At 44.3% G+C, this 11875-nt stretch overlaps 1 protein-coding gene across 1 annotated transcript in view; it reads right to left on the bottom strand.

Moving 5' to 3' along the window:
- Positions 1–3497: 3497 nt before the first annotated feature.
- The window catches only part of ZNF777 (zinc finger protein 777), a 28249-nt gene continuing 19871 nt past the window's right edge, over positions 3498–11875 (bottom strand). Inside the window, exons 6-7 of the mRNA XM_020977910.2 lie at positions 5970–6218; positions 3498–5160 (exon numbers count right to left, since the gene is read on the bottom strand). Coding sequence (XP_020833569.1) covers positions 3965–5160; positions 5970–6218 — 1445 coding nt within the window. The 3' untranslated portion in view covers positions 3498–3964. The remainder of the gene's footprint in view (positions 5161–5969; positions 6219–11875) is intronic.

The following is an 11875-nucleotide window of genomic DNA, read 5'->3' as shown; positions in this document are numbered from 1 at the left end:
TGATCATTGGATACTTTTGAAAGAGTGATTTCAGGAGAGTAGTGGGGTGGGAAGTGAGAGTGAACAGGTGATGGGAAATTTTCAGTTAGTAAAGCCTGCTTTACTTATTTGCCCACGAATAGAAGGCCTCCTTTCCTCTACACATTTAACACATGAGGGAAGGGATAGGGGTATTGATGAGGGAGGTTCCACTTGGGCATCCATCCCTCTGCATATGGTCTTAGTAATAGCTTTGGCAGAGGTGCTCGGAAAGCCATCTCTTTGAGACTTTCCAGAAGTTCTGATATCCTTTCTGCATCCTGGTTTGGGTCTTGACTCGAGGTTGGCAACCAGCACTAGTGCTGTCTGGCACCATTCTGCTATTTCCCTTCTGATTTTCTTTTCTTAAAAATGAAAATACTTCTGGCCCCTAAACTTAGGGGCTCAGTCTGGAGTTCAAAGTAAATTGTTGCACTCTACTATGCTTAGCAAAGTTCTTAGCATACAATGAGATTTAAATGTTTTTGGATTCTTTTTAAATCTCATTTTTATTGATGCCTTTTAATATCACCTTCATTTGCATATATATGTGTATGTGTGTGTGTATATATATATATATGTATATATACACAAATTTTACATATGTATATATTCTCCTTTACCTGGGAAACATCCCTTGTAATGAATAATTAAAAAAAAAAAAGGAAAAAGCAATTTAGCAAAACCAACCAACAAACCGATGCAGTCTGACAATATGTACAATATTCCACATCCATATTCTCCCACCTTTGTAAGGGAGAAGAAAGGTGCATTTTCTCCACTTCTCCAGTGCTCCAACTTGGTCATTTTAGTTACACATCATCCTGTTTTGCCTTTTTACCGTTTTGCCATTTCCATTGTTGTAGATGTTGTGTATATTGTTTTACTGGTGCTGCTTCCTTCACTCTCTCTGAATTCTTCATATTTATTTTTTCTTGGCCTGGATCTGTAATTTCATCAGGATGTAAGGATAAGGAAACCTCACTCTATTAAATGTAGCATAGTTGTGTGATATACCGAAGCCAAATGACTTGGCCGAGGGTCACACAGCCAGTATGTGTCAATGGTGAGACTTGAACCCAGGTATCTTCCTAACTCTGAGGCCAGCATTCTATCCACCAGACTCATTCTTCTCTCTCTCTTCATCAATTTTTTAATGAAAGAATTTCAGTTCAAAAGAAAAAAAAAGAAAGAAAATTGTTCCTATGGGTTAAGGCATTGCTTCTCCAACACCTACTTTAAAATGAAGCTTTCCTTAGAGGAGTAACTTTCTAAGGTGCTATCAGTCCTATCAGGAGTAACCTCCCCTAAGCCATCATCAGAAACCAGCTCACCGTAAGGCATGAATTAAATGATGTCCTCCTGCTGGCAGAGGCAGTAGGAGTTTCAATGTGGGGGCAGGGAGAGGAAGAAAGAAAGAAGGAAAAGTTTGGGGAGCTTGGGGCAATGAGTTATTTAGATGGAAGGACATGGGAAGACAGGAATGTCCAAGAGGAAGGAAGTGGGAGGAAAGAGAAGACAAATGACTACCGTTTTATTGACTATTCCAGCCTTGCAGGTGGTGCTCATCTTTTATGAGTACTTTATTTTTTAAATCTGGATTTCCTAAGAAAAGGCAGGCTCTGCAAGTGCTCACTTATTCCCTGGATGTCATGTCCCCCCCAGGTGGGGCTGCCTCGGCAACTTTAGGCATCAAACTCAGGTGTTCTTAGGTTCTGTGGGCCTGGCAGCATTCCAGGGCTGTCTGGAGTCACAAAACCTCAGTTCAGTTCTGATCTCAGATGCTGTGTGACTCTGGGCAAGTCATTTAACCTTTGATTGCCTCAGTTTCCTTGTCTGTAAAATGCTACTAATAATGTAATCTTTCATGACTGTGATGATCAAATGAAATATTTTAAAGCCCTTAGGCTTAGTTTGTCACTAAATGGTGCTTAATAAATGCTTGTTTCCTTCTCCCTTTTTGTAAAATGAGGTGGGGGGGGTCCTTCATTTTCTGTGACAGGGACCTTTTTGGCAGTCTGGTAAAAATCTGTGGACCCACCCCTTTTTAGAACGCTGTTTTTAAATAATTGTGGCAAATTCTAAATTCTAGTTAGAGAGGTTCATGAAAATAAAGAAGTAATTTTTTTTTCCAATCCAAATTCACAAATCCCCTGAAATCTGTCCACAGACCTCTTGAGTTAACCCCACCCAGGGAGATGATGTTTAAGGGCCCTTCCAGCTCTAACATCTCTATGGACTTCTCTCTACCCTAGGGGGTACAGGCCTCTGCCAGAACTGACATCACATGTTAACTGACCTCTTGCTCTGTCTGGCTCTCACCTTTGGCTCACTCAAGTGCCATGGACAGAGGTTTTGAACAGCTTGACCTTCTATCTTCTCCAAAATCCTAGTCCTACATGCATATCTCATCTCTCTGGCTAGATTTAAAACTCTTTGAGGGCAGGAACTGTCATAATTCTTTGTACTATGTATTTGTACTGGGTATTCATTTGGTGCTCAGCTTGATGGTTGTATGTCCCTTCATACTTCCCCATTCCCTCCTCTCCAGTTCATCCCTTCATTCTGTACCTCTACAAGTCATTGTGAATGGTCACTTTACTTTTAATAACCTTCCATGCTCTTTTGATAATCTCTTTCGTCCTTGGGTCTCAGTTTACTCACCTGTAAAAGTCAGTGGTTGAACTTGATGTCTATGCTGCTTTCCAGCTCTAACATTCATTTCTTTGGCTTCTCCCTTAAAATTTACTTTTTCTAAACCAGTTAAAGCATTCTATCTTCCCCTCTGTCCTCCAGCATAGGCCAGATGTCGAGACTGACAGTTTAGTACCTTATCTACTACATGGTGACAATCATCTTTCCTCTCAGCAAATGCTTATCATTTCCGTCCATTTTCACCCAACCTGTTCAATTTAGATGGTGAGATGAGGCAGGAAAGAGGCTTGGTGCTATCTTTCATACATATTCAAACTACTTTGTAATGGCAGTAACCTTGCTGTCCCAGAGGGGGCTGCATTGCAGGCCCCCCAAGAAGAGGTCTTCGGTTCTAATGGAAGTGTATTTGCTGTATGACAAGCCTTTTACTTCCACACCCACCGTGAAACCTTTCCACATCAGTTTCCCCTTCTCTAAAGCCCTAGGAGTTGCCCAGGTCGGGGAGTACCCTCATTTTGGCACTTTTGATTATCTTGGTTTATTTATTACACTTCTTTCTAGGACCTGTTTTCTGATTGTCTCCTGAGTCTTACTTCAAAATGAGATTATAAATCTATAGAAGGCAAGTGACAAGTCTTAAATTCCTGACAGACTTTACCTAGCAAAGGGCTGAGGATCGTGGGGGCCCAGAAAAGGCCGGCCGAATGGAACTGAACTGAACTGACACTAGGCAAGAAGTGACCATACCATACTCCAGCCAGTCCCACGCCAACCCCCCAAAGCAAAATAAAGCAAAAACAAAAACAGCAAACAGGAAACACTCGTCTTTTAAAAATTACTCTATTATTATCAAATAGAACCACAGTATCCAAAAGGTAATTATAAAGTTCTATCCCCAACTAAATCAACCTGCACCACCCCCAGAGGTCGGCAGCCAAATCACTCCCCCCGTGCTGATTGGTTTCATCCATTTTATTGTCAAGGAAATTAACAACCCAAGGGGGTTCCCCAGGCCCTCACTCTCCCCCTGGGGGCAAAGGATGAGGGAAGGATGGCAGAAGCAACCTGGTCTCACTACCCCCTATTTTCCTGGGGGAAGAGGGTGGGATAGGAGGTTACAGTAAGGGGTATGCTTCCCCTCAGCCCCCCTGTCCTCAATCTCCGGGGTTTGCTCTCCTCTAGGGTGGCAAGGAGGCTGGATGGGTACAGAAGCGGGATCTTGCCTTGTCTGCCCTGCCCCTGAGTGCCACCCTATGAGAAGCAGGGCCCAGGAACAAGGGGGAAGCCTGGCTCACTCTCCGGTGTGAGTTCTAAGATGGTACTTGAGCGACTGTTTGTAGCGGAAGCACTTGGCACAGTGGGTGCAGGGGTAGGGCCGCTCGCCGGTGTGTGCCCGCTGGTGCTCCAACAGGTGGTGTTTCTGGGTAAAGCGCTTGCCGCACTCGGTGCAGTGGTAGGGCCGCTCCCCGGTGTGGATGCGCCGGTGCTCCAGGAGGTGGTGCTTGCGGATGAAGCTCTTGCCGCACTCGGGGCAGGCATGGGGCCGCTCCCTCGAGTGCACGCGGCAGTGGTTGGTGAGCTTGGACTTCTCGCTGAAGCTCTTCTCGCACTCGGGGCACTTGAAGGGCCGCTCGCCCGTGTGAGTCCTCTGGTGCCGCAGCAGGTGTGAGGGGCGGCTGAAGCTCTTGCCGCACAGGCTGCAGATGAAGGAGACCTCGTGCTTGCCCGCGTGCACGCGCTGGTGGATCACCAAGCTGATCTGCAGCCGGAAGCTCTTCTTGCACTCGGGGCAGGTGTACGGGCGCTCCCCGGTGTGCGTGATCTGGTGCTTGGTCAGGCTGGACTTGTGGCTGAAGCTGCTGTCGCACTCGGAGCACTGGTAGGGCTTGGCCCCGCCGCCGCCCCCCGACCCCAGGCCCGGAGACTTGGGCCGGGGCTTGAGGGCGTGCTTGGGGTTGTAGGTGGGCCCGCGGTCAGGGGAGGCGTAGCCGCCGCGCACCCGGTGGATGCGCTGGTGCAGCGTGAGCTGCTGCTTGTGGCGGAAGCTGATGTCGCATTCGGCGCACTCGTACGACCCCTCCTTGATGTGGTTGCGCTGGTGGATGATGAGGTTGATCTTGAGGCGGAAGCTCTTGCCGCACTCCATGCACGTGAAGGGCCGCTCGCCGCGCCGGTTCCGCTGCTGGTTGGCCGCTGCCGCGGCGGCGGCGGCCCGAGGCTCGCTCAAGGAGGGCGGTGCCAGGCGCTTCACGGCGGCGCGGCCTCCCAGGTGCAGGTGCGGGTGCGGGTGCGGGTGCGAGCGGCCCTCTGGGCCCTCCGAAGGCACGGCCACCGGCAGCTGGGCCGGGAAGAGCCCGCCGTCGTATCTGTCGGACAGCGGCCCGAGCGCCTGCAGGTGCTGCGCCTCCTCCTCCTCTTCCTCCTCCTCGTCGTCCTCGTCGTCGTCTTCATCGTCCTGCTCCTCGGTTTTTATCACGATTCCCTCGGCTGTGGGGAGAGAGAGCAAGAGAGAGGCCCGGTTAACGGCGAGGCAGCGCCGCCGCTCCCCGGCCCGACGGGCCCGAGGCGCGCTCCGTCCTTGGGCGCCGCCTCTGGAGATCGCTAGCCTAAGTCCCCGAGCATCTCCCCACCCCACCCGCATACCTCCGCTCTGCTGTCCTCCCCGGGGCACTCCGGACTGTAGAGCCAGAGAGAAACTTAGCAACTTCAAAGTCTGGCACCCCCACTTGACAAAGGAGGGAAAGAGAGACGGGCAATGACTCGGCTGGGAGCAGGCCACAGGGTGTCTGACTGCAGCAGAGCTAACCCTGGAAGCCTGGTTTCTGGATCGGGACCCCCAGCCTGTTGCTCCTGACCCAGATGCACGTGTACTCCACGCAGGCAGGAAGCAGAACCATCCTACCAACGTGGCACTTAATCAGATGAAGGGGCAGGATGGCTGGTCCCATCGTTATTACTCTAGGGGTAGGAAATGCTGGGCTGCTGTGGCAATTATGGCTGGTCTAATTCAGCAAACTTTTAAAGCACCTACAATGAGTTTCCCGTTTTATTCCTTTTCTCTTCAATTTAACAATGTCATATCAGGACACACTCTGGCGGCTGCCAGGCCTACAACCTGATGGCACTGGTCTGGGATCCCCACAAAGTTCTCACCTGAAAGAGGCCCAGATTTTTCCCTGCTGTGACACCCAGGTACAGGTTTCCCCTGCCCACTTCTGGCCTTTCAGTCATACAAGGAGCAGTGAGTCCCTCAAGGCAAAGGGCCTAGGCTAGTCAGTCCCTGCCTGACATCTTACCTGTACAGTTTCTCTGCTGCACCAGCATCTGCTTCAGTTCACTGAAATCCCTGGTGTCTTCAGGGGACTCTCCAAGCCTAGCCTCCTGCTGTGCCTCTGACTCAGGCTGTTCCCCACAGGCTTCCCCCAGCTCCGACTCCTGAAAGCCATGTTCTTCTACTTGTCCTGCCAGTGGTTCTGGTGTTTCCAGGCTTTCTGAGCCTTCATCATTGGTCTGTACCTCAATTTTTATCACAATTCCATCATGTGCTGAGAGAAAGGGAGAAAAAGAGAACTCAGCAAATACACTTCACTTTCATAGATACACTTAGGTATTTTTTTTTGTATTGACACTTATTTGTGCATCTGTCATATTCCCATGTAAGCTTCACAAGGGTGAGGGCAAGGAATATCTCTTCACATCTCTGGCACTGGCATGCTACAAAACCATGCTACCAAAAAGAAAATATTGCTAGATACTGAAAAGGATCCCATAGGAACCATCTCATAGGATGCTATGGAGCCTCCTGAAACTCTTAATAAAGATGGGATTGACCCTCCTGTATGACTGAGGCAGGTTGAGTGATCCTTCATGGGAGCAGAGTGTTGGACCAGGCAACCTTTGCAGCCCCTTGGGTCAAAGTGCCTGATTCTACACTGTATTGTCATGAATTTTCCCCATGATGCTGATGATGCTGTGCTCAAGCTTCAGGTCAGCAGACCCACCTGAAAGCCACCTAACCATGAGGTGTTTCTGATGTTTTTCAGAATAGAACTTTCTGGGATAGGGTCCCAGATGGGCCTGCCTTTAAGCAAAGTTGTCCTCCATCGAAAAGTTTATAACACATCCAGGGCAGTTGCTTCCAGAAAGGTCAAAGAAAATTGATTTTGCAACAGAAGAAATCCGTACTGAAGGCCATAAAGTCCAAAGGTACATAGAAATTAACTTTCAAGATATCTTAAAAGATGGGAAGATTCCAAAAGAGTGAAAAAATTATATACTATTTTTTAAAAAAAGTGACCAAGAAGACATCAGCAACTATGCATCTATATACCTACTTCATCATCTCTAAAAAACACTTTGAAAGTAATCATGCAGTATTTTCAGACTTTTTTGATTTATTGATTAGTTATGCTGATTTTTTTTCTTTTTTGTCTTTAAAAATACTATTTATTGTGTGGGATGGCTCTCTGGAAGGGTAGGGGAGGGATACTGGGGGAAATTATAGTGAAGTAAAAAACAAATGTAAGACTTATTTTTTAAAAAGAAAGTAATCTGTGCATGGACTGATGAGATCCATCATGGAAAAGGGAAAAGGAAGACTTTCGCACATGGTATTCTATGTGTTCCCAGTCATATAATCGGTTGAGAGGATGATTATAAAAGCAATTAAAATAACAGGAAGGCATCCTAGCTAACACGTAGATCCTTTGTGGATGATTTATGGAAAGCAATGGACAAGAATCACACAGGATGAGGTGATCTTCCAAGGTGGATAAAGTACCCATATCTATCAAACTCACCCACTGTACCCTGAAGTATTCTCATGAGTCCTGAACTTCACAAGCCATCTACCTTCTCTTCATCTAGGGCCAGCCTTCTGCATAGGCAGAGGAGGTGGACACCTATATGGCATGACCTGATGAGCATAAGGAAGACCCCACCTCAAAAATATCTCCTCATCAAGATGCCACTGTCAAAGACTTGAGTCCTCTGACTTCGTTCAGCAAACATATATTAAGCACCTACTATGTGCAAGCTGATGTACAAAGTGGAAGATACAAATTTAGGGGAAAAAAAACCTAGCCCTTGCGCTGACAATGCTTCCTGGTATTAGGAGGCATGGACTTCTCCCTGTTGTCTTTTTCATAAATGCAGAGATTCCCAAGATGATTGATTCGTCAAACTGCTAACACTGCTGATCTCTTCCTCTCAGATTGGTGGGCTCTAGTGTAGCGAGAAGGCATGGGGCCCTTGGGAAGAAGAGTAGGTGCAAAACATGGAGAGGAAAAAGGACACGGACAAAGAGAGACTCTGTAGACAACTCAATTTTGCCAGAGTTTGGACTAGAAGGGCACACACAGGCATCCTAACTGTGCTTAGGCCTCAGTGCTTCAAGCATCACAGAAAAATTATACTATCTAGAAAAGAAGCATTAATTTAATTGCAAAGGTACAAGTTTAGGGTACAGTTTTGTGGAGATGTTAACTCTTGCCTTCTTCCCTACCACGAGCTCCGACCTCAAGCCCTGGTTAGACAGACACACAGTGCATTACAAAAATAAAAACATTTCTGAGGTTCCTACTTCCCTGTGAAAGTTCTGGGCCCAGACACAAATCTCAGGTAGTGCCATAAAGGCTGGGCTTATTAACTTCCCCTGGGAAGGGAGAGAAGTGTCACAGGGATAAGGTGCCCTGGAGAAGGATATGAAAGGAATTGAGGCACACATTATTAGAGCTGGAAAGGGCCTCTAAAATAAGCTACTCCAAACTACTCACTTTACAGTTAAGAAACTGAGTTTGAAAGAGGTGAAGAGCTTGTCCAGGATCCCAGTGACCAATTAGTGTCAGAGCCAGGGCATTTCTGGACTCTTGAACTGATGTCTTTTCTATTGTGTCATGCTGCCTAACCCAGCTTTTTTTAAAATATATTTTTGTGGATATCTTTTGATTTCTACATCACCAAATTTCTCCTAGAATCCCAGAATCCCTCCCCTTCTAGGGAACCATCCTATATGATGATTTTTTTTTTAAGAAAAAAAGAGAAAAAATTAGTAAAACCAATCAATACATTGAAAAGTTTGGAAATATGTGCAATTTATCACAGCTATTGACCTTATACCCCTGAAACTAAGTGAGGTGGGAATGTCTTCTGGTATTTCTTCTTTGGGGCTATGCTTATTCTTTGTAATTTTGCAACATAATCTTTTGATTGTTTTGTGGTTGTTCTTTCCATTTATTTATATTGTAGTAGTCATTGTGTAGATTGATTTTTTTGGCTCACTTATTTTACTCTGTATCAAACTCTGTGAATCTTTCCATGCTTCATCACATCCATTTCTTACTGCACAATAATATTCCACTACATTCAGGTACTACAATTTGCTTTGCCATTCACTAATGGATGGAATGTAATACCATGTGTGGGATGCTCTTCCTCCTCTATTCCCACTCCTGACCTCTCTGGTTTCCTTTAAATCCCAACTAAAACCCCATCTTTTACAGGAAACCTTCCCCAACTCCCCTTAATTTTAGTGCCTTCCCTCTCTTATTTACTTCCTATTAATCTTGCCTATAACTTGTTTGTACATATTTGTTGGCTTCTTATCTCCCTCATTAGACTCTGAGCTCCTGGAGGGCAGGGTATTCCCACTGCTTAGCATGCCTGGCACATGGCAGTTGCTTAATAAATGTTTCTTGACTGTCTGACTCATGGGCATTCATTCTGATTCCAATTATCTGCTACCACAAAAAGGGCTACTACAAATATTTGGGTGTATATGGGGACCTCTAATCAATGACCTCCTTGGGGTATAAGTCTTGTAGTGGAATCTCTGAGTCAAAAGGTAAGGGCATTTTAGTCACTTTATTTAATATGTTTTCCAAAATGGTTGTACTGATTTAGATCTCCACAACAGTGCACTAGTATTCATATCTTCTTACAACACCTCTAACATGGATGAATCCAATCTTTTGTCATCTTTATCAGTTTTCAGGGCATGAGATAAAACCTCAGTTTGATTTACATTTCTTTTATTATTAGTGCACTGGAGCATTCTTTCATGTGGTTGTTAAGTTAGCAATTCTTTTGAGAACTGTTCATATCCTTTGACCTTTGACCACTTATCTACTGGGAAACAGCTTTTAGTTTTATATCTGTTAGTTGTCTTGATTTGGAGTCTCTGAAAGCATATAGATAATTAGTAGCCTAGGATGTCCTATAGGCTTGTCAAACTACATATGTCCAAAAGAAAATTCATCACCCTTCAACTGAACTATTGCAATGACTTCCACATTGGTTTCACTTCTAAAATCAGATATAAGTTTCTCCATTTAGCCTCCATCTACCCAGTGGGCCTTCCCTTTTAACAAAGGTTTGAAAAGAAAAATTAACACATTAACTGAATTTGATAGAATATGCTACATTCCACACTCATTGAGTAGTGTGTTTTCTCATATCTTCTCTGGGGCAAAACTTATTTGTTATAACTACACAGTATTCATTTTATTGTTCTTTCCATTTGCACTATTATAGTTATTAGGCATACTGATTTTCCTGGTTCTGCTTACTTCACTCTGCATCAGTTCATATGTCTTCCCATGTTTCTGTGATTTATGTGACTCTAATATTAGTGCAGGAATGTTTCCTTCTATTGACATTCCACAACTTATTTAGTCATTCCCCAAGTTAACAGGCATTTATTCTTTTCTACTTCCTTATAACCACAAAAGGGGATGCAATGACACTTTTGTATATGTGGGACTTTTATTTCTGTTTTTGATCTCCTTGGGGTATATGCCCAGCAGTGGAATCTCTGGGTATAAGGATATGGACATTTTAGTTAAGTCTGGGGAGCATAATTCCCATTTGCTTTCCAGAATGGTTAGACCAATTCACAGTTCTACCAGCAGGATATTCCAGTCCTCCCATGGTTTGTCCAACATTGACCAATTCCATCATTTGTCATCTTGGATAATTTGCTGGTTATGAAGTAAAATCGCAGAGCACTTCTCTCCCTTGATGACCACACACCTATCATCTTTATGGCAGTGACTCCCACACCTATACATCCAGCCCTCATCTCTCCTCTGAGTTTTAGTCTCTCATCATGAGCTCCCTATAAGACATTCTTTTTTTTTAATTTTTATTTATTTATATCATTTTTTCTCCTGTCCCATATTTTTTTTTTAGGCAATTAGGGTTAAGTGACCTGCCCAGTGTCACGCAGCTAGCAAGTGTCAAGTGTTTAGTCTGAGGCCGGATTTGAACTCAGGTCCTCCTGACTTCAGGGCCGGTGCTATATTCACTGTGCCACCTAGCTGCCCCAAGACATTGTTTTTTAAAACTATATTTATTCTGAATTTAAACACTAAATAAGATCAGGATTTCTATATATAAAGTAGAACCAAGAAAGAAGGTTGTATGTGAAACTGTGATTCTCTTAAGTACAGCCTGCATTTCCTTTTAAATATATAATAACTTCAGTACTTAACTTTCAAAGTTAGCAGGCTTGTCTGTTTCCTTCTGGCTTTCTGTTCTTTTTTGTACATTAAAAAGTGCTTCAATGATCACATTTTCTTTCTTTTATTTTTCTTTTAATACTTTGGCAACCTATCACTAGGCTCTCTTTCCTTGCCACCTCCTGACCCTTACCCGCACCAATGAAAAAATAAAAAAAATTTTTTAACAAACATGTACCATCAAGCAAAACAAATTCCCACACTGGCTATGTCTTATTCATCCCTCTGTCAGGAGGGAGGTAGCATGCTTCATCATCAGTCCTCTGGAAGTGCCACTGAATAGATCTTCCAAATTTGTCTTTCTTTACAGTGTTCTTAGATAACTGTTCTCTTGCTTCTGCTCACTATTCTGTACCAGTTCATGCAAGTCTTCCTATATTTCTCTGGTTGCCAAAATACTCTGTTGATTCATATTGGGTTTGCAGCCCACTAAAATCCCCAGTTATTTTTCAGGCAAACAAATATGCATAGTCAAGCAAAATAATTTACCTTAGTGGCTGTATATAAAATTATAAATGCCTCATTGTGAAGCCAAAATCCATCACTTCTCTGTAACAGATATATTTTATTACTGGTCTCTGGAATCATGAATGGTCATTATATTGATCATAGTTCTTACAGCTTTTAAAGCTGCTTGTTTTAACAGGGTTATTGTTATTATATAAATTGTTCTCCTGGTTAATTTA

This window comes from Phascolarctos cinereus, unplaced genomic scaffold (assembly GCF_003287225.1).
Source record: "Phascolarctos cinereus isolate Bilbo 61053 unplaced genomic scaffold, phaCin_HiC Scaffold_1;HRSCAF=81, whole genome shotgun sequence".
NCBI classification, from domain to species: domain Eukaryota; kingdom Metazoa; phylum Chordata; class Mammalia; order Diprotodontia; family Phascolarctidae; genus Phascolarctos; species Phascolarctos cinereus.
The sequence above is the reverse complement of the archived record's forward strand: the minus strand, read 5'-3'. Positions and strand labels throughout refer to the sequence as shown.